This window comes from Rhipicephalus sanguineus, chromosome 1 (assembly GCF_013339695.2).
Source record: "Rhipicephalus sanguineus isolate Rsan-2018 chromosome 1, BIME_Rsan_1.4, whole genome shotgun sequence".
NCBI classification, from domain to species: Eukaryota; Metazoa; Arthropoda; class Arachnida; order Ixodida; family Ixodidae; genus Rhipicephalus; species Rhipicephalus sanguineus.
Genome location: NC_051176.1, coordinates 284,216,541 through 284,240,439, shown reverse-complemented (window position 1 = coordinate 284,240,439; position 23,899 = coordinate 284,216,541). Strand labels below are relative to the sequence as shown.

The window sequence follows — 23,899 nt, the reverse complement described above, 5'->3', positions numbered from 1 at the left end:
CAGACCGAGTTCTCAACAAATTTGTTTCGATCGCAGTTCTCCTGATCCCGCATATACTTTCGATCAAGGGTAGCCGCCTTCGATGCAGGAAGTGCAACCGTCCGGCAACCTTCATCACTAAAACATCTGCGAAGCTGGCGCTCCGTTACTGCTATGTCGTGTGAGCATAGGCGCACGTATAACATTCTAGTGCCAGTATACGGTCAGAATAAACTGCCCTCTCGCAGCTGCTCTATGAAAGCTAAGGAAGTTAACGCAGAGAAGCACTGTGCCCCCCCCCCCCCCCACCCCGCCTTTGCCTCCAAATTTAAATTCTAGGGCACGCACAAATCTCGATGCGCAAACGGACCTGGTAATTAAGGCTTACCGACGGATGGTGCGTTGCACTTGGTTTTGAATCTGCCATCGTCGCCGCTTTTTCGGCGGTTCAGCTTGGAACATTGCGGCTCAGCACTGGGTACCTGAGAAAAACGAGAAGAGAGGAACGCGCGCGCATTATTTCAGTCCCGACACCTCTGTCTCTAGAAAGCTAATTTATTTTTCAATGAACAACAGCAAGTGCACACACGCAGGCACACGCAGACACACAAAGAAAGAAAACGAGAAAATAAAGAAAGCAGAGAAAGAAACGAAAAATCTAACACTCACAAAAGTAGGTTTTAAGAAGCGAGTTCTTTACATTGCTCACAAGCTAGCATCTCTCATTGTAATGATTGCATTACTTATGGAAAAAGAACTTAAAAAAAAAACTATGAAAATCTGATGAGAAAACAGCGTGAGCGGATTTATGGCTTGTCTAAGAAAACATCCGTTAAAGGTAAAATTTAGATGCTGGTAAATTTAGTTGGGGCTACGGATTCATTCTTGACAAAGTGGGTTTCTTTCTTTTTTTGACTTGCGCCCAATGTATAAAGGTAGGTATAATCGTTTTTGCGTAGAGTCTTATTGAAAATGTGGCCACTGCCGGTGCAAGATATCCACCAATAGCTTGAGAAGTGGCCCATGATAAGGACATGACTGCTCGTGAACCAAACTCATGATAAAGGTACCATATTCGCAGTATTCGCGTGAAAGAGACGTCAACACGTTAACGTTAACAATCTTTCGGTTGAAGGAGACTTCGCTTGAAGTTCGTGGCAGCCCTTGATTCAGGTGTAGGTAATTTCGCTCGATTACAAGCGCGTACTCTTGTGCATGCGCATATTCATACTCGTTACATTTAGAGCGTCTTGTTTCACTTGGAATCGAGAGCAAATCTATCAAAGGCGCGTACGCGTGCAAGAAGATAACGACACTACCTACGCAGTTATGTGTCGCGATATGATTGCATTTTACGTATTCATACAGATAAACATAGAAATACTTTTCTCCCACACTATACATAACAGAAAGGGCATATGTACGAGAAGCAGCCAGTGGGCTCCTCCTTTATGTACGCAACAACAGAAAATAAAGCGAAGTTACAATCTGCTCAGCGTTTAGCGGAAACAAATTCAATCAATTTAAATGTAATTTCCAGCGGATCAGGTGCGCACTAACTCAGCGCAACTGCGTAACGAGTGGTTTGTCCAAACAAAGAGACTTTCGCCATCGATTGGGCGGAGCCGAGAGCAAATGAGGCCAGCGGGAAGAAGCCGGCGAGAGAGACGCAGACAAAGTAGGCAGAAAGAAAGGGAACGTCGTCATTGAAGACAAAAGAGCCGAGCCAGCAGCAACATGGCAACCCGCGCAATCGCGCCGAGAGAAATTCGCGATAGCGCCGCCGCCTTTTTTGAACTCGGCCCGAGCGAATCGAGAGGCCGTTTAGTTGCCGCTGCGAGGCTCCTCGTTTCGGCCGCGCGACTCCTTGATTGCGAACAAGCACGGGAAGCCGGCGAATGCCCGACGTGTATGCAGTATATCGCGCGCGGCCTCAGAGGTTTAAGCTCGCCGGTTTACGACTGCAGCGGGCGTAAAACCTGGTCAACTCGCTCCGTTTAGTCCTTCCTTTTGTTCCCCGCTGCCGGGCCACTCGACTTCTCTTCCCTCGCCGACCATTCTCGCGCACCTTGACAACTCGGTGTAGCGCGATCGCGCCCGGCAAAACGACTTTGACGATGCTGGAGCACAGCTGCGGCTGGCATTTGCCGACCAGGTAAATAAAGCAGGAGCCACGTTCGCCCAGACAGCGGACCGCGGCCGAGACGGAGATCTGCGGGTCTCCCCCGGCATGCCTCTCCGCTCGCACGCCCGCCGATCATCAACTATTCAGGGCTCCCTTTCGGCGTCCACGCGGCTTCCTAGCCGGCGGACCCGACTCGCGAGGGCCTCCTCGCGCCAACCTGATGAAAAAGCGCGCTCGGCTCGTTCGACCCACGCCGTGGTGTATTATGTACGCTGGTGTCGACCTCAGGCTACTGCTACGTACCCACTGCCGGCGCATGTCGCCCTTCGTAGTGGTCATTGCGAGCCACCGATGCATAAGAGGTCGTGATTTCCGCTCGGCCGATGATAGATAACGGCCGAAGTGAGAAAAGAAAATTGCTTCCCGTATGATACCTACAGGGTCCCAGGCTGTTTTATGACGTCTCCTTCTATCTGTTCGATGGAGGCGAAAATGATTGAGGCCCGTGTACTTAGATTTAGGTTCACGTTAAATGGCCCCAGGTGGTCGAGATTTCCGGAGCCCTCCACTACGGCGTCCCTCATAGTCATATCGTGGTTCTGGGACGTTAGGCCCCAACAATTATCAGTCTATCTGTTGCTTTACTTACCCAAATTTAGCATCGTGATGATAATACTGCGGTTTAAAAGTGCGCTGCACGATGACCGCTAGACTTCGAGGTGTAAAATAAATGGAAATACATCATAAGGGAAATGGTAGAGCTGTAAATTTCATTGTGTATATACCAAAGAGCAGAAAGCGTGTCAGCACTGCAGCTCAGCTAACATAATTAAAGCTTATTAAAATATAAGACGTACATAAAAGTACGAGGCTCAAACTTTTTTCAATAGTAGCAAACATACTGAGGATCACGCAGAGCATAACGCTTCACCGAATAAAGAAAATTTTTAAAAGACACGTGAAAGAAATGTCAGTATTTCGTGTCAGCTATCATTCTTGAGGGGAGCGAATCGTCATACACGCATTTCTTAACATTGAGCGACATAAATTATTACGTGTTATCATTGGCAAAGGAAGCTTTCGACAGCACGTAATCGCGCATGTGCAATTCTGTACGTATACATGTGTGTTCCATCGAAATGAAATTCAATTGTAAGTCAGCGCTTGTCTTCGTGTGTCTATTCTTCGTCCGTGTGTCAGAGTGCGCTGTAAGCTATAATGGATCTTTACCAACTAGCCCGGTCAAAAACCTTGCTACAGTTGTCCGATCACCTCCTCCTCCCCCCCCCTCCCCCCCCCTCCCCGCTTTGTATCTCCTTGCGCCTCCCTCGTGCCAGACAAGAGGCCTGGAACATGTAAACGAGAGGGATGGTATCGCACGGAGAAGATGGATGCCCAGCATTTTGAATAACATGCTGCCGGGCGAGCCGTTTTTTCGTTCATAAGCTTTAATTCCTACCTGGCATGTCAGCTGAGATGGCCACTGCACGGCAAATCACGACACCGCGCTCTTTCTTCACAAGCTCGCTTTCCTCCTCTGTAGGGACACGCAGCGCGTTGTTGCGTCTCTAAATACATACGGCGGCACGCGCAGTGCAAGACAACGGCAAGCTCAAGGTCGCAGGCTTCAACTTCGCCGCACATTTCTCGTGCACGCGAATAATGCCGGCGTAAGCAGCATGTAAAAACAAGCCGTTCTCACGCCTGCCAAGCGCGACTACCGGAGCGCGACCACAGAGCACGATGCGTAAACCGCCGGGAAGAGTGCAGATATTCAACGCGTTCATGTTAAGCTCGTCGAAAGTAGGAACGAAAAGACAAGAAAATAAGGGACGCGTGCCCGCTAGGCGTGACATTTTTCGAAGTGTCCTAAGGACTATACTTGATCTACGTACCTATGGACTTGCGCATATGCATTCGAGGTCGAAACTTTTTCAGCCAAGGGTGCCACATGAAATGTGAATTTTTATACAGTCTCAGCCCTTACGTAAAATTGTTGCGTGCACTGTGAATGCCTCTATTTTTTCGTGTACATTTCTGGCACACAAACTCCGACTGCGTGTGATGGCAACATGATACCGACATCGTTCCATGCAGTCACGAGTGAAAAGCCTGCATGGAAAGTGAACTATTGAGAGGTAGCCTACAGACAGGCGTGAAATAAAATTAAATGAAACATAGGCACTACTTGGATTGGATTGGATGAACTTTTATTTGGTCCTCCAAAACACAGATCAATGTGTCGCGGGCCGCTCCCACGTGGGGACCGAGAGGCCGAGCCCCTCAGCCGCCTCGCGGGCTTGGTGGACAGCCCAGAGTTGTTCTGCCAAGGACGGGCTGCGGATTGCCGCCTCCCATCTGGCAGAGGTGATGTTAGGTAAATGAGCGAATTTGGTACACTGCCAGAGCATATGGTCTAGGGTAGCTATTTCCCCACAATATGGGCAGAGATTACTTGGGTATAGTTCAGGGTAAATAATGTTTAACATTTTCAAGGTGGGGTACGTCTTGGTTTGCAAAAGCCTTAATGTAAGTGCTTGGGGCCTAGTGAGATTTTTGTGAGGTAGAGGGAAGATCCTCCGGGATAGATAAAAGTGCTTAGTGAGCTCGTTATACGTTGTGGGAATTTCCCAGTTATCCCCTTCACCATTTACTTGAGGCATAATTATTCACACTATATGTTTCCTTATAGGCGGTGTACAATCTGTCTCTTGAGTCGAACACAGTCGCTGCGCGACAAAATGAGACAACACTGTGCCGCCCAGTCCCAGCGCATAGCACCCACCAGCTGGGCGCATCCAAAGGAACAAATACCCACCACGCTCACTGTTCTTTTTTTCGCTATTTCAACAAACAACTAATGAAACAAATGTGTTCCCCCGCGTGATTCACCCCACATACAGCCCTTATTTTGTAACTGTTCCAAAAGCTGATTCTTGAAAGTTGTTCCATAGCAAGAGTTCTCACCCAGAACATCGTTATTCCGAAACAAAATAGTTCGCACAGCTACGGTTGTTTTTGAATGTAGAATGAAAGTTGCTTTCTGATACTTTTCAAGGTCCGAGAATTTCTTCGCAAAAAGCTGATTTCTGTCAGATTTTGGTAAATAGCCCGACAAAGGGTTTCGTATTTTATGGGACAAGAATGTCGCGATGGGCTGAGTACAGCAGAGCAAAGAAAAATCCCCACCATATCCACGAAGTGAATGATGTTACAGGAGCTTGCTCGGAGATAATCGGGTAAACCGTGAATGCTCCGTACAATTCCTCTACTGACATATAAAGACGTGACACGTTGTTATAGTAGCGATTGTGGTCAGGTTGTTGTCGAACCATAAGCGGTCGCAGACCTTGCAGCTGTGGCCGAACGTGTGGTCGAGGAAATCACACTTGAAGCGCGCGTCGGCGCCACCAACTTCAGGTAGCGACCGCTTTCGGCGCTTGGCCGCTGCATCCCGCGCCCGTACCTCTTCCAGGTTCTCTTGCCGCCGCTTCCGCGCTGCTTCGGCCTCGCGGGCTTGTATCTCTGTGTCCGCACGACGCTGACGTCTCTCTGCGGCTTCGCGAGCTCTCACCGCAAGGTCTGGGCGGCGAGCCCAGGCTGCTGCTGCCTGCGAGCTCCGCCGCCTTGTCTTCGTTCATGTTATTAATAAAGCGCACTGACTGACGACTGTCGAAAGAGAGAGGAAGCACGCAGTTGTGGCCCTCTAGGGGTCTTCTATCAAACTAGAGCACACGCCGGAGTGGAGCAAGCGCCGCATGCTACAGTTGGCTATGCTATATGTGGTTTTGCCTGCGTTGATATCGTCATCAAGGCGCTCGAAGAACAAGAGGAAGAAGGCTTCTCTTTCGTGCGAGCGTGCGCTGAGCCAAGCTAGCGGGAGCAATGAGAACTAGCGGCTACTACGGCGATGGACAAGCCCCAAGCATAAGGAGCAAGCTCCTAAAAAACATTTGCCGGACATACCCTGCGCCGCTCTTTTCATGATTATCATCTTCTTTACGCGGCTAGGCCACCATTGGCACAGAGCCGTGCAAGTCGCCAGAAGATGCAAATGCTTGTTTATATAAGCACACAATGATACCCCTCAACTTCGCAAACATTTCAACTCAAGGTCCCACGACGCTTACGAAGAAAGGTGTTGTCAGATACAATTCCACCTTCTGGCACGGCTCCCAAAATTATTCTGAGATTTTCAAGTCCGATACGACCTGCCAAGTTTACGACCACAAAACTTGAAAGGAACTGACATGTTGGCGTTGTTCAATGTCAGCGGCACACTTTCGCGAAAAACTGGGTCATTCGGCATCCCTAGGCACATGTGTTGTGCCCACGCGCATGCGCGGGCTGCTTCCCTAAGGGTAAATACGATAATGTGATGCGACATTCTATGGAACAGGCGTCCGCGCGAAGCACATTTTCCTACATCTCGAAGAAGCACGTGCCACTGCGGCACTGCGTTGTATTTCTTTTGCTTTATCTCCCCTCGGGAATACCTAACAGTGCCACGTTTCAGAAAAACAAATCTCGACGGTACACGAATATCGCATAAGACGTCCCACGTGAAATATAACGCGGCGCCTTGGCGGGAGGTCGATAATTCAACCGATGATAGCCCACCGCGATCATTTCAAAGGGCGAAGAAAGAAAAGGTAAGTCGCACCTGGAGAAGCGCTACCGGAGGACAACAAGGTGTGCGCGTTGATGTCGTTGCATCCGGCAGTGACACGGCTTCCGAGCGTGTACGCCAACCGCTAGTTCGTCAAGGCACAAAGTTTTCACGTCCCCCAAATGCAGGTGCGCCATTGTTTGAACACGCCTCTGGAGCGAGTAAGAAATGGCAGAAAAAGAAAACAGAAAGGAAGGAGCGGCGATGCGGAACGAGGAAAAGTAGGACAGGAGGGCGAATGGACGCGTAAGAGCATGTTTCCGCTGTGGCGACGCTGCGAAGAGCATCGTCGTAGTTGCCACAGGCCCTCGAGCTCGCGGGAAGAAGAAGAAAAAAAAAATGCGAAAGAGCGAAGCATCGCAGCCGGAGACTCGGTGCGGCCAGGCCTTGGTGGCGAATCCTGCCTCCCATCGGACCGGCGAGTTGTGACTCGAGCGCTCTCCTCGAAGGCCACGGGAGATGCGCAAAGCATGTCTCTCGCCGCTCGCCCGGGCGCGCCTTCTTCGGGTCAGCCCTAATTCAGCGCTTATTCGACGTGGGTACAACCTTCGGAGGGATAACCGGCCTTGAGGCCTGCTGTGAGCGCCAGCGACGGGCACGCGAGTTATGCTTCGTTTAGGGAAAAGGGGGAGACGGCGCGCGCGGAGGAGTGCGTATTCCCAAACACGCGGACAAGAACGCAGAAGAGCGACGTGCGATAAGCATGCATCGCCGATATCGAGCAACAGCGTGGCGACAGGCGCTGGCCTCGGCCACCCAAAAAGAGCAGCAGTAACCTAACGAAGGGCCGTCGCTTTGTTCCGGGGCTATCACAAGTTTATGACCTTAAAACGACCGCGCCGCGTCGTCTGCCGGCCGGACGCGCACATAAAGTTGCGCCGGACATGCATTAGAATAAATTAGGCGCGCGCGCCTTTCGGCGCGGAGCTGCGCCGGCGTCAAGGATTGTTGCGAAAGGCGTTCCGCAAGGGCTTCCGTCTGCACCGCCGAAGACGAGTGCCGGACGGCGGCGGTGGTGCAAGCGTGAAACGGTGCGTTCAGTCGTCCGTGCGCGCGCGCCTTTTTGTGTGACGTAGTGCACCGAACAAAGACCACGACGATCTCAACGGCGCCACTGGCCATTTCTTACGGCCATCCCTTTGGCTTCCACCCTTCTGCGCGCAGCAACATCGTCTTGTATAAAATTAAACGGCGTGGACACATGTATACGCGCAGCAAATGAGCTGCAACGGTCGTCTTGCCCGGTGCGCGAGGCTTCGCCGACGGATGGACTTCGACGAGAGAACAGCGGGAGACGGAAGGGTTTAAACTCGCAGCGATTTTCCGATCCTTTTCGCCTCCTGAATCTATTATTCTCTTAATTTTGCGTTTGTTTTTCTCAAAAGATAGAGAGTAGTTCTGAATCGCAGCGCGTAATCATAAGCAGGTGTGTTTAGAATGTCGCTTCTGCTGGTAAGGCCGACTTAGAACTTTCCGTGTTGTCATCAAGATAAATATTACAAAACAAGAAAAAGCAGAACCCTTTACTAAAGACGACGTTTCGTATGGCTCGAAAAGAAAATTTGATGCAGTTCTTGAGCCTTACACAAAAGGTGAAGACAGTCCAGCTAACGTTTATGCGAACAATGATGCATATAAGTACACTACAGCAATAGATTAAAGTTACACGATGGGCTTCTTGACATGGCGTTGTGTAGGATAAGGGTGTAGCGCACCTAACATAGTATAAGAAAGAACCCAAACCCCAAACGCACACTTGGCGCTATGCGTGTGTCGTTTGTGTTCAGGTGTGACGTAACAGAGCGGCCGCGTTACCTGCGCGGTCAGTTTCGATATGGCCATTAAAAATCGATTATGAATGTTTCAAACTCCGTGTAACATTTACGATTTCTAAAAAAATGGGCATACCATAAATTGTGACGCACAACAACTTTCCCACATAAACAACTGCCCTCAAGTCAATAATTAAACTTAATTAATAAGCTTTTATTAATTATTCGCTTCAGTGCCAGTTTAGCTGCGGCCAAGTATTTCCGCCTCGACGTTGAGTTACTTCCTGTGCGAATATTACAGGAGCCTAATGGTCATACGATTTTTTATTACAAAATTCTCTGTTTGCTGAAAAAAAAATAACGCCTGTAGATATATGACGGGACTGTTCCGGCAAAGCCCACTGTAACTTTCCACACGTAGCTAATACAGCGCAACAAGATGGCGAGTTGGGTTTTTTGGTAGACGTTCACGTTTAAAGATTAGGTTGAAGCGCACCGAAGACGCGGACAATGGAAGTGGACAGGACACTTCCATAATACAGCGCGCTGTGTCTATGCATACTGATTAGCAGTCTATACTACTGCCATACAATAATTATGCTTTCACCCACCTCCATCCTGCTTTTATTTTATTTGCTTATTTATACTTCTGCTACGTCCTTTAGCCGCTGTATTTTACTTTTGGTTATTGGGATAGGCGTGCCTTCAGTGCCCAATTTACCCGGGGCCTCATCATTTAATAAACAACAACGACGATGGAACGCGTGACGACGCAACGAAATGGAAGGACACACAAGTTTTGGACTTACTCTGTCGATTAAGTGGACTTTCGGAAGCATAAGTCCGAAGACAGACAGACTGGCAAAAAAAAAAATCTTATGAGAAAAAGTTACAGAGAGTCCTGAGATGAAAGGACGCTGTGGCTCTGACAACACGTAGAATCATCATGCGCTCATCATATCACGAAAGGTGTTTCAAGTGCACTTAAATTGTGCTTTGTGTTAGGTTGTCTAAAATAGGGTTATAATGTGTGGCTTTGCTACTCATTATACTATAGAACACAACTGAAATTGCGTCGTGCTTCCTAATCACTAGATGCCTTGTAAGGCCTTCATTCGCCAATACATAGCAGGGAACAGCGCAGATACACGAGACAAGAGAGACTGACAGGACTTGGCGCTGGCTAACAACATGAGCGTTTATTTCGTATGTGCACAAATATATACACTTCTTGGGAAACGGAAATAAACAAAAGAGAGAGAGAGGGGGGGGGGAAGAGGTCAACGCATGCGTCCGTCTCGTGTATCTCGTGTATCTGCGCTGTTCCCTGCTATGAAGCCAAGTCAACAAGCTCAATTTACACCCTTTTAATCGCCAGTACAGGCTAGCCTAACTGGACACTTATTTAACTTCCGGTTAACCACTGCGCCTTCCGCATATCATTTATTTCTAAAAGTAATAAAAACTGGGCGAGTTGGTAGGAATGCATTATGGGATGACATCAGCGCGCACAGAACAGACAAAGACGAAAGGAAGTGGACAAATGTTTGTCTGCTTTCTTTCGTCTTTGTCTGTTCTGTGCGCGCTAAAATCATCCCATAATAAGTTATTTATTTCTGTCTGCACACAATTGAGTCGTTTAATTTCCTCAGTATTGAGGAATATAGAACCCTCATGTTTCAACGGAGACACCCTGTCAAAATGGTCTCACCCCGACCGCTGCGTTTCCGAAAACGACGCGTCCGAAGGGGACGCCGCTTATCGTAAGGAAGCGTCATGAAAAAAATTTAAGGAACCATGTAAGGAAGCGCAACATGAAAAAAATCCGGCAGATCCCTCGCACTGTGGGAATCGATGTAATGCGAAGCAGCCGGCAAAGAGCGTCATACATCGACTTGTTTGCCTTTCAGGCAAATGAAGTCATTCGTGTCATGACATCTAGTTCACTGTATATCGCGTGTTTGTCATGCATTCATGCATCTACAATCTTTAATATAATGAAACGTATATTCTGGTATATGCAATGCATGACCTGTCTTTTATGTTCGTCACGCACTAATGTCACGCCATACCAATTTTGGTGTATATCTAGTTAACGAAACGGCCGGAAGCGCACCAAAAAGTGTCACGTAAATCGTGCCGTACATGACATGGATGTTATGGTTTGCCTGTTAGGACCTCTCATTTATGTTCGTCATACAGTCACGTCATGCAGTACCAGTTATGGTGTATATCAAGCTAGGGAAACGGCTGCAAGTGCAAGATGAGTTTGGCATCTGAATCATGCTGCAGATGAAATGCATGTCATTATTGCCATGTTACCACCTATCATTTGTGTTCATCATACAGTCGCGTCGTGCTATACCAACATTGGTGTATGTCAAGCTAGCGAAACGGCCGCGAGCAGCCATTAAGCGTGGCATGTAAATCATGCCCTACACGACATGCATGTCATGACTGTCATGTTACCACCTGTCATTCATGTCCGTCGTACAGTCACGTCATGCAATACCAATTTTGGTGTATATCAAGCTGGCGAAACGGCCGCGAGCGCACTATGAGCGTGACATGTAAATCATGCCCTACACGGCATGGATATCATGATTTTCATGTTACCGCCTGTCACTTATATTCGTCATACAGTCACGTCAGCAAATACCAGTTTAGGGGTATACCAAGCTAGCGAACCGACCGCGAGCGTACCATGAGCGCGGCATGTAAATCATGCTGCCCATAAAATGCGTCATGATTGTCATGTTACCACCTGTCATTTATGCTCATCGTACAGTCACGTCATGCAATACCAATTTTGGTGTTTATCAAGCTAGCGAAACAGCCGAGAGCGCACTATGAGCGTGGCATGTACATCATGTTCTACATGACATGCATGTCATGATTTTCATGTTACTACCTGCGATTCATGTTCTTCATACAGTCACGCCATGCAATACCAAGTTTGGTACATGCCAAAATAGCGAAACGGCCGCAAGTGCACCGTGACCGGGACATGTATGTCATAGCGTACATGACATGCATGTCATGATTTCATGTTACCACCTGTCATTTATGTTCACCTTACAGAAATGCTTCGTGGTACCAAATGTGGTATATACCCATATAATTAAACGGTCGCGAGCGCCCCGAGACCATGTCATGTAAATCATGCTGTACCTGATATGCGTGTCATGCTTTGCACGATAGAACTGTCACTTATGCTTGTCAGACAATCTTGTCACGCCATACAAATTTTAAATACGAAGTATTTCTTAGCGAACCTTTGGCACTTTGAGCGTCTCTATCTACGTATCTATCTATCTATCTATCTAGCCGCCTACGTCTGGGTGCTCTCATGATCGCCTCCTCAATTTGGTCTAGACCAAAATTGGCATGGAAGGGTAAGAAGATTTGATGAATATGACTGTCGGGTCATGACATGAATAACGTGAAAATCCTGTCGCGTACGTCGTCAAACCCTTTCCTCCAGGCACGTGTGGCACATACCCGTTTACCACGGGCCGCGGTGTACGGGTATGCGCCACAGGTGATTGACAGTTTATATCTACCCAGGAACGGCGAGATCAGACAAAAACCAACATCGGCAACGTTGACCCGACGAATGGAAAGAATGAAAATTAGTATCCCAGCAGGAATCGAACCCAAGCATTCTGCATGGCAATCAGGTATTCTACCACAGAGCCACTACAGGTCTTTGAACTGGTTTGCAAAAACAGGCTATGCAAGCGTAATGTCGGTGCAACGTCAATTGTGGTTATGGTGCTAGCGATCTAATTTTGCAAGAAAGCAATAAACACTACAGGACACTAACGATACAGGGGTCATAGGAGATTAACGTCTGTGGTTCCAGTGTTGTCTCCGCTTTTACACCAGTCTAATAAACATTGCATTTGTATTCCTATTATTCAGTAAGTTATATTGAAACATTACTCGACCCCGGAGGAATATTTTAAGGAAAGTTAAGTATGACATTCCCATCGTCGCACCGTAAAGTGCACTTAATCCGCCAGAACGACGCAGTGTCCTCTTCATTTCTTACAAGGCTGGGTGATGGCCTCATGCTGACCGATGATCATGCCAGATTGATTGACAGCCGCTTTGCAGACTACGCTACGTAGGCCACATACGCTCATGCAGTCGACGAATACGACAAGTGCCATCCACTGATGTTGGTCTATGTAGCACTATCCAGGCCCACCATCATCGATGGCCTATACCTCACCAACGCGAAGGGGGAGTTCTGGTTCCGACATGTCGCCGGCTCTATCGACATATAATTTGTCGACGAAATGACCGAGGCATCCTCGATTTCCAACAACTGTACTATACCTCATACTTCACTACACATGGACCCCTCGTCATCGCGATCACGACCGGATCCAATAACAAGACCTGACCAGCTGCTGGTGCTCACGGACCACGGGGATAATGACCTTTTTCAAGAACTATCAAGAACCGCTTCCACACATGCATACGGGTTAGTGAAACGTGCGTGCATTCTCCATCACTAGGGACAAGCATAAGCACTACATATCAGCTTACCGCTTCTGGTGTTTGTAATACCCACGTTGCCGTTGGCACCGTTACCCAACTGTAAACAGCTTGTTAGATAACACATATGCGGCTCTTCAGCATATATGTGTGCGTATAAAATTTATACAGATCTTTTGCTTCATTTTGTAACGTTTCACTCAGTAACAAAAATTACGTCACAGTCATCTTCCTGCCGCATGCTTCGCATAGCATCGATTCCCACGGCACGTGGGATCTGCCGAATTTTTTGTATATATCAAGTTAACGAAACGGCCGCAAGAGCACCCAGGCCGTGGCATGTAAATAATGCCGTTCATGACATGCATATCATGATTTTCATGTTATGACCTATCATTTGTGTTCGTCACACAGTCATGCTGTGCCATACCAATTTTGGCATACGTCCCATTAACGAACCAGATAGGAGAGCACAAAGTCGTAGGCGGCTAGATAGATAGATAGATAGATAGATAGATAGATAGATAGATAGATAGATAGATAGATAGATAGATAGATAGATAGATAGATAGATAGATAGATAGATAGATAGATAGATAGATAGATAGATAGATAGATAGATACGCTTAAAGTCGCAGAAGTTCGCTAAGAAATGCTTCGCATTTAAAAATTGCGGGCAGTTTGCACTAAGTGGCTCAACACTAGGCACAGCGAAGCCCGGACCCGTCGCCGCCCGTACTCCCCGTCGACCGACGCGTCTAGCTTTGAGATGCGCGGCTTCCGCCTCGGGCGTACGCAGTCAGGCTAAGCACTATAGACCAGAGGCTGCGCGCGATGTCTCCGCCGGTAGGCCTCGGCATGCGCGGCTACTGCGCATGCGCGGCTTGGCCAGGCGGTGCGGTATCTGGTCGCTATAGACGACGCGATGCTCGCTTCCTCTTTCTTTGCTATCTTTTTTTCTCTCTCTCTCTCTTTGGTTGATGTTCTCGCTCCCTCTCTTTCTTTCTGCATTTCTTTCTCTCTATTTCTGGCTTTCTCATTCTTTCTGTGCAACGCTCTACTCTCTCCCCTCCTCCTTTACCTCCTCCTCACTATCACTTCCCCTTCCCAACCCCTTGCTATACTATACTTTACAAGGCTATGCTACGCCCTGCTAGCGTGCCTCTCTGTTTGTTTCTTCTTTCTTTCTGTCTGTCTGTCTCTCTCTGTACTCGCTCTCAGGTAGCGGCACAGTGGCACATACCCGTTAGGATGATGATAGTTTTCTACGATCGACACACAAGGAAAGGTTTGCTAAACAGCTTAACTGTTAAAAGCTACCCGCTGTGTATGTGCGGAAATACATCACACGCGCACAGATAACGTGAGCCTGGCTGCATATAACAAGCCCGTGTGTGCAACGCGCATCTTAAGGCTATCATAGATGTTTGACCTCATACGTTGTTCCACGCAGGACTTCAATTGGTGTCAAGGTTGCTCTTCTACCTCTGTCCATACCACTCCTTCGAAGTCAGAAGAAAAGAAAGACGCACTGACTCCGCAGGCGTTCCCTTTCTCGACAAAAGGGACAGCCCGGCCAGCGGTGGCCCTCTTTCAAGTGCCCATTAGGGACGCCCCATAAACGGGCGAGCTTAGATCAATAACACATCGCCCGACATCTGAGAGATAGCGACGACGGAGAAAGAACCCAGAAGCAAGCTGATGAAGATATAGAGACGACCGGGCAGGAAAGAGAAGGGCTCACCGGGCAGTGCTCACCCACGCACTTCAGCGCTGCCGGCGAAATCTGTGCGTGCCACTAGTTTTTTTCTCTCTCAAAGGTGAGCAATAGAAACAGAGGTGCAGAAAGAAGAAAACAGATAGCAGATGGCAGCGCCAGTCTATGGCGTGCTATCTCCCTACTGTTTAGACCCCCGATCCTTCCTGTGGTGTGGATTCGTTGTCGAGAGGCAATCGCGATCGATGCCCCCATTCGTCAGACGGCCGAGTTCGTTCATTCTTTTCTCTCCCTTAACCCCTTATCTCTTCATTTCTTTCTTTTTTTCGCCTCTTTCCAGCAAGAGCGACGGTGCGAGGACCCCCGGCGGCGCGCAGCCACAAAAACAGCAAGCTCCGCGGTGGCCGCTGCAGTGCGCGCCGACAACAGTCGCTACGTTCCAAGTTTGTTTTGTCTGTAACAGGTGTCGCGCTATGGTGTGCAGAAAAGGACAAAAAGGCGGCATCTGCGACCCGCTGCTACGTCATTATTTAAGTTTTATAAATTAGAGCTACACAATTAAAGCAGATCCTGGCGTTTCTCCGATCGACTGGTCAGTGTAGAAGTTGGAGAAGTACAGATAAAAGGCTCTAGTTTCTAGGCAGCAATTTCCGTCCACTTACGAAGAATTCGGCAGATCCCACGCCTTGTGGGAATCGGGTTCATGCGAAGCAGTCAGCGGGTAGTTCTATGTTGCATTTTAGAGCGCAGCTCTTAGGCGCTCGTTCCTACATTGAGCGGCGTCGCCGTCGCCGTCGGTGGCGTAACCGATATACACGAAAAAATAAAATGAGAAAAAATACGCAGGATCGAATGGGATTGGAACCCGGGCCCTCTGCGTGGCAGTCTAGTATTCTACAACAGAGCCACGCCGGTGCTTGAAACTCCTTTGCAAAAAGACCTTATGCACGCGTCATGTAGGGCAAGGAATCGCGTTAACTTATGTAATATAGCGTGGCAGAAGAGTAAAATAACAACATGTCATCACACACCACTCATTGCGAAACGAGTGTGTGTTTCAATGCTTCCCACCCACTGCAAAGTGCTCAGCCATAATTCTTCATCGTCGTCAGCCACATGTAGCACCAACGAAGTGCACATAATACCTTACAGATGTGTAGCGGGTACTTCGCTTATCCGCAGAATGACGAATAATGGCATAGTGGGTGCTGTCCTACTTCATAAAAATTATGATTTAGGGCGTAGTCGATACCTTGTGGAAAGCCAAAACTTCAAACACAGTTGGCCTTGTCCCAACCCGAAGCTGCGCTCAGAATTCGCATTAGGTAGTATCGTAATCGTAGGTGAATTTCTTGGCTTTGAGCCAAGCGTTACGAGGTGGATCGACGTGTTTTTATAAGTGGAGTAGTTGTAAGCGCATCGTGGGCTTACCAGGCACGTCGACAGCATTTACGTTTAGAGGATAACTTATGGTCTGACGTAACGAGCACTCACATTAGAGCAGGTTTCGTGTATTATCGAAACGAAGTGCACTTTACAGTGCGATGATGTGAATATCACAGGTAACTTTCGTTAGCATATTCCTCCGGGGTCGAGCAACGCTTGAATATAGCTTGAATATAGCTTGAATATATAGCAACGCTAGAATAGATAGATAGATAGATAGATAGATAGATAGATAGATAGATAGATAGATAGATAGATAGATAGATAGATAGATAGATAGATAGATAGATAGATAGATAGATAGATAGATAGACAGACAGACAGACAGATAGATAGATAGATAGATAGATAGATAGATAGATAGATAGATAGATAGATAGATAGATAGATAGATAGATAGATAGATAGATAGACAGACAGACAGACAGATAGATAGATAGATAGATAGATAGATAGTAGATAGATAGATAGATAGATAGATAGATAGATAGATAGATAGATGATAGATAGATAGACAGACAGACAGACAGACAGACAGACAGACAGAGAGATAGATAGATATAGTAGATAGATAGATAGATAGATAGATAGATAGATAGATAGATAGATAGACAGACAGACAGACAGACAGACAGACAGACAGACAGATAGATAGATAGATAGATAGATAGATAGATAGATAGATAGATAGATAGATAGATAGATAGATAGATAGATAGATAGATAGATAGATAGAAACGCGCAAAGTGCATTGGGTTCGCCAAGAAATGCTTCGCATTTAATAAGGAACATAGCTCCTATAAAATAGAAAACTCGCAGAGTCCCTTATGCATTCGCCTAAGACGACTCGAACGCGAAAGTTATCCGGTGTGGCTATCTTGGCATCATCGTGCGCATCGTCATCGGAGCTTGCGTAGCTGCATACTTTGTCGACGCTGCGGCTGATGATGGTGATGATGATGATGATGATGATGAAATTCACACGGTGTGACGCCTCGTGGCATTCCACGCTTCTGCCACGCGATATTACATCTGTTTCCCGACATGACGACGGTATAGGGTGGTTTTTCGAAGCAGTCCGAAGCACTGGCTTGACTCAGTGGCAGGACGCCTGACTGCTATGCCAAATACCTGGGTGCGATTCGGCTCTAAGCTTGATTTTTTATTTGATTTTTATTAAACTCAATAAGGCCATGTGATATTTTGTACCACACGCCGCGTTTCTGAAGACCAGCGCCTGATGAGGCACTTAAAGATTACGCTTTATAAATAATAACAAGAATATAGCTCCTACCACCTGTATGAAGCATCTTTCTGAGCAAGGTGCGCGTTAGGGGAAGAGAAGTGCCCTGTTCTCAGTTAAGGCAAACATGTGCTTTCGCATTGCTTTCCCCTAACTATAGAATGCCGAAAAAAAGAAAGCGAGATGGGGTGCACAAGAAAATCTTACTGCTACAGAACAAACTATTGTATCAGTACATACTACGGATAGAAGGATTGTCCGCTGGTTGCACGTGGTCCAAGTGAGTTTCGGGCAACGAAAGATGAAGGGTTACTGGAACCAAGAAGAAGAGTCTGATATTGAATCAGTGATTACTGGGTAAAAAATGACGGTAATGCAAATGGCCAGACAGTGACCCTCCACAGATGTCGCTTTGATGGAACTGTGTACCCTGTCCTTACATTGCGTTCGCACAGTTCCAATGGACACATTACTACGCTTACACTGCACAAACAGTCAGAGGCGCCCGTTTCGTTTTTTTTTTTTTTGATAGCTGAGGAATCGGCACGTTTACTTTTTTCGCAGAGCGATCAGCTACGACATGCTATATTTGGAATATCTCTATAAAAGTCGCAATACACTCTACTGTGTGCCGGTGCCCGGTGGATCGTCTTGTTGAACGTGTTCCACGGGTGACGAGCACCTCAGAGCGCCACACCTCCATTATCTTCCTTCGAACCAAACCGACGCGCACACATCACCCTAGCAGGCGGCTGCTACTGACAAAAGCTAAACAAAAAAAAAAACACCGATATTAAGCTGTTTAACGTGAGTGTTCAGGACTATATCGGTGGCATCAGTGTGTAACAAGTTTGACAGATAACGCAGAAGGCACTGCCATGCTCAAATTCTTGTACAGCGCTTGCGAACTTTTGTCGCTGCTGCGTTTCCTTACCGCTGAGCGGGGACCATACAGGCACGCGCTGAATAGAATGAGCACTGGCAGCAGTAGGTTTTCGGCCACTCGGCACCTAAGAAGTTAGAATTTGAGATATATGAATTTCTGCTGCGGTCTAAACGCGCAAATACAGTGAGGCATATCCACTGTGCACGCATTCTTCAGGAATGACCGACATTGCACATACGAAACTGTGCCTCGGAGCAAGTAAACATTTTATATGGAGGGCTTATGAAGATCCTTTCTATCACGCGCTAATATTGTAAGACAACCTGGCCCACAGTGTAGTAACGCGCTTATCGAAAGCACAGCAAACGCTTTCAGATTGCTTTTCGCAATCTGTGCTGCGCCTTTTGGAGCTAAGTGGTTGCTTTGAACTGCTATCAGAGGGCACAGCCCAGTGCGCTTTGCGCAAGCGTCGCACGCCTCTTCACCGCAGCTGCCGATCGCAAGCGCCAGCCGCGGTGAGGCATACGCTGAAGCGCAGGTCCTCCACCAGGGTCCCCTTGAATGATATCCCGCTCTAGCTCATTCAGGCCGGTAGAATCCCTTTTTAATTAGGAGTTTGGTGGCCAGCGCTCATTCACCGTGACACCGGCTACGAATGCCATGGCGCGAGCGACGCGAGATTCTCCGATGGTGTTGGGCTTTCGATTTGAACTGAATTAGGAAAGAATCGATGCCTGATGGAGGGCCGTTACGTTCAGTCAAAAAGAAAAAAAGGAAGAGAGAACAAGGAAGACAAAAATGCTTCAGGCAGAGAAAAACCGAGCGGGAAATAAGTTCAAGGGCACAAGAAGTGCGGAGAAAGAAACAAAGACTGCTGCAAGGATCTCGGTTTTGAACCATGAAGCGCACTTTATCGAAAGAATGATGAAAGAAAAGCAAGGGCAGGTCAGGGTGCACAGCTTTTAAGCAGCATTCCTTTTAAAAAGGGGAAATCGACAACCCCCCGTTTGTAGAGCACGAAGCCGTTCTTGACAAGGAATTCCGCAGCACCGATTTGCAGTATTCTCCGCCTATGCGCTTCGAGTTGTCGATTAATTCGCCCTCGCGCTGTTAATTGCTAGCTTCCTGGGTAGCTCAATTGGTAGAGCGACCGCACCGGAAATGCGTTGGGCCCGGGTTCGATCCCCCGGACCAGGATGAATCTTTTGGCAGCTAAGAAGCTTTTTTTCTCAGAAATCCGTGTGGATTCCCTTGTGGCTTCGTGCTACAAACGGGTGGTTTTCAATTCCCCTTTCTTAACCCCTCCTCCACCTTGCAGGATTCCGCAGAACCGACTTGCAGTATTCATCTTTCCTTTTTATAGGACAACGCGGTCGATGAACCATATCGTAGCGGAATACTTTGGATAAAATTCAGACAGCTCAATTTTTCAGGGACGTCGTATACACGAACTTGTAGCACGATGCGCTCTTTCATAAAATGGCAGCCACCGCGACCAGTTTCGGACACCGCTTGCGGCCTTCCGTTGACCAGTTAAAAGATTCAGTCACTGTGAAACGGAAGCAGCAACACTGAAACAGGGACGGGCTTTCATGAAAATACCATTGATAATTTCTTGTTACTTTTTTTTTTTGAGTATGCCGAGGTTGACTCAGTGAATGTTGCAGTTATGGCCGGAGTTGGTCTGTGTCACACGAACAACAACAACAACAAAAAAAAAAACAGCATAAGGTTCGTTCGTGGTGTGTCGCATAAAGAGATATTGTGTATACTCACCCATCATTCCAGCGTTTACAGAAAGGCTCGTTTTGTTCTATATACTGGCGTCAGTGAACTCGTGTGTAGGCCTTGATTTTCGCCAGAAAAGTGCCAAGAATAGAGCAGGAAAAGCGTGAAATCAGCTGCAAATGATTGTTCCGCAATAAATGCATAAATGCTGCATATCGTAGACAGTAAAAGCAAATCCTAGTAAATAGTCAAGTGCCCTGCTCTGTAAAGGGCTGTTGGAAAGCTTTTTTTTCTAATCGCAGAACTCTGCTTCCAGGGGTACGCGGAAAGGATAACGTAATAGCGAAAAAAAAAAAGAAAAAAAAACTAGACACTACCGCGCTTTTCTAGCCACCACCAAGAACCTAGGTATTACTTTAACGAACAGGTATGTTTGGTTAGTTTCGTTATTAAAGCAAATAACTCTCTCTGGGTCTTCCGCAAATTTTCGTAGCCGGTGGTTAGTGAACGGAAGTTGGACTTCCGTCACCGATACAAAGGCGCCCACGTTGAGGCTGTATGCACTCGCATAATGTACCGAGTACTTAAACAACCAATGCCCAAATATTCTCGCTGCTATACCGTGAAGCCTCGATTTCTTTAATAATGATAATAACTGTCTTGAAGCGTTCGGCTATTAAATCAACGCCTCTTTGCTATGGACGGTATAATTGTGCAGTCGCTGTGATCGCACATGTATGCGAATTCCTGAAAAAGCGTTATTCAATTACAGTGCATGGCTGTGCATTCTACTACTTCACCTGGGCGTATTTTCTGCGGCTATTTTTTCCTGCACCAGCAAATACCAGCATTTTAACTTACCCTATACCACCAGCATTAACGTGCGATGAGTAAGGTATGCCGTCCATTGCGTCGTCGTGATTGCTCGCAATCCGTATAAGCATCTTAACGCGCTATCTTTTTAATTGGGAACGTTCTTATGAACAAGATTTCGGAATCACTGTTTCCTTATGCAACCCACATAATACGACGGACCTTGATGCAGAAGCACGTAAGGGTTTCGTGCAAGAAAAGCGCTCATCGGCAATTCACTGCCGCTACGGTAAGCAACAAACGCAAAACAGAATGATGTTCCAGAATTTGTGATACGCCATTTCTTCGTGATCTATGCCAGGGAACACTTGCGTTCTCATTGCTACTGTTTGGCATGTCGTCGTTCTACTTGTAGAACTTTTTTTTTCTTTTTTTTTAACCGCAGCTTTTCCTGAACGCTCGGCATGCCCGATGGTTTTTCTGCATGCGCGAACAAGCACATCGTCTGGTTCGTGTCACTAAACCTCCCCCCCCCCTCCCCCCAAATCTCTTTCCGGCAGCGGTACGCCTCTTCGCACGCGCCACTGGAAAATAAAACGGCGACGCTTTTCGGGGAATTGCGTTCGTGTTGTCGTCGGTTCAACGACTCGCGTTGTTCTCCCGGGCCATTAGGGTGGCAGTTGTCGCGAAAATTGTATCGCAAAGAAACAAAAGGTTGCACGAGGCTCCATGAAGAGACAGTTTCAAAGGCGTTCGGATCGACGCCCCTGACAGCGGTGCTCTGCCTAAGGCTCGTATGGAAAATAGAATAAAACAACGAGCTACGCACATGGTGGCTTGTGGTGATGCGGCCTGGAGTAATCGACGCAGGATTGTACTTGGGTGAGCGCAGGTGGGAAGAAAGATAATGGCTCCTTTTTTTTTCTGTCTCTTAATTCACTTCAACTTTAGCTTCTTCTGGTACTCAAATCACGCGAGGTGAATGACGCTATATCTACAGAGTACAGTAACTATAGTTACATCGAGCCGGGCTTGCGTTAGCCGAAATGTTGCTCTATCAGAGCAAAGTTGAAAGCAGAGAAATATATATAGGAACTCAAAGACAGGGAGGTTAACCGCAACAGATACCAGGTGGGTCACTCTGAGAAGTGCAAAAAGTAGAGAAAAATTGAGAGAAATGCGAGAAGGATGCGGTGAGACTAAACGCTCAGGCATAAAATTCCTGAGTCACGTGACTCCCTTTCTAGAACAACACATCGTCCGACCTTTCTTTATTTTCTGTTCTTGTTACGCCAGTGATTCGAAAACTGCTGGGCTTTGGTTGGGATCACATTCGAAGAATCTCGCATTATGTCAGTAAAAAGTTGTCGAGTGTGACCAGCGTAGTGGAGTGCGCCGTGTTTTTTTTTTCTTTGCATACGTAAGGGATAGCACACAAAGATAAATGACGATTATATGTGGTGGTGTCTTAAGGAGGTGCCAGGGCCTATGACGGAAACAAAGAGAGAACACTTATCTGTTGAAAACAGTCTCTTAAGGAACTATCAAGTGCCTGCTCATGAGAAAATCCCCTTGGAGCCTTTAACGTTGGTCTATGTTTGTTGATAGGGGTGAAACAAAAAGTACGGACCGGGGGAGGAGGGGGAGGCATGATGCAATGTCCAGTGACATCTTTTGCGCAGGGAAATGGTCATGTAGACTGTCCAAATAACAGATCAAAATCTCTCACAGGCAATGATATTACCACACGCCTTTCTGCTGTCCCGTTGCGCACACTGCAATAGGAGTTGTTCTTGGTGCCAATTTCAGATATTCCCATCACAATTATACAAAACAAAGCATAGTTCGTAGACTAACAATACTATTAAAACTCGACGCTATCTCGAATCACTTACCTCGTTTAACATGAATCCAGAATTTTGCCGGACCGACTCTAACATGAATCCCGAACCAATCTGCATTGGTATATTTAGTAATACTGTTTTAGTTTTCTGTATTTTCGCTATTGCCATTGTGTTTATTTTCTTGAGGAGTGTTTCTTTGGGGCATGCCTATTCCAATAGGTCTCACAGTGTCTGGTGCCACAGCTGGTCCGTCAGACTTACGCACCGTGTTCTGCAAATATACTGAACAACGCTCCCTATCCTTCCTCCATAAACCCTGCGCGTGAATTTAGTCAACGGTGCCATTATATAAGAGACGCTACAACGGGAAAGATACGAGCTTAAATAGAATTTCTGCCTGGCCTTTTTTTTTGGCAGTTAAGAAATCCGTGGCACGCGTGATGCAACAATATATACGACGTGGGTGCATGGAGACCCCCCGTGATCTTTCTTTTTTTCTATATATTTTTGAGCCAATCTGTATGCACTTACATTTCACCCCGAAAAAGAAAGTATGGTTTCGATGGCCGCCCTGTGTGTTTATGTGTTTTTCTTTCTCTGAGGCCAGAGCGGCGACAGTCGATGAGAAGCGTCGAAGCAGGGGCAGACAGAGCATGCGATGGTGCACCGAAACTGCCGAGCTTGCTGAGAAGCAAAGCAAAACAAGAGCACTGCGAAGGCGGTTAAGGGCCCCCGAGGGGCGCTCTCGAGCGAGGTTTTACAAAGCCTCCATCGCGCCGATCATGGTTTTGCGAGATGCACATAAAAATCAATACGCCCCTCGAATCTGCGAGCAGAGTGCGCGCAACCAGGCATGCAGCGACGTAGCTTAAGCGAGACAACCCGAAAAAAAGAGGAAAAAACTGTTTCTCGTTGCTACGTTGCCGGCGGCGTTGCGTCTACAATGACAGAACCGCTTAAGGGAATCTGTGCCTTCTTCGTTTTTTGGGAGAAAAGCAAACTGAAACTTGACGGCCCGTTTACTGCGCATTCGTTTAGGCGGGGAATCTTTGCTTTGTTCCGTTGTATTTTCCTTTCTTCTAATGTGCCTTGTTTATCCTGCGGAATAAGGGCCTGAGATTTTATTCTTTGCGTCTGAGTCGACGTGACCACTCGCGCTCACGACGCGATA

The 23,899-nt window shown here is 47.3% G+C and overlaps 1 protein-coding gene across 1 annotated transcript in view; it reads right to left on the bottom strand.

Annotated features, from left to right (window-relative positions):
* Positions 1 to 356: 356 nt before the first annotated feature.
* LOC125757446 (poly [ADP-ribose] polymerase tankyrase-1-like) overlaps positions 357 to 23,899 on the bottom strand; it is a 236,199-nt gene continuing 212,656 nt past the window's right edge. The window contains exon 4 of the mRNA XM_049413045.1: positions 357 to 461. Within this exon, the coding sequence (XP_049269002.1) occupies positions 357 to 461 (105 nt within the window). The remainder of the gene's footprint in view (positions 462 to 23,899) is intronic.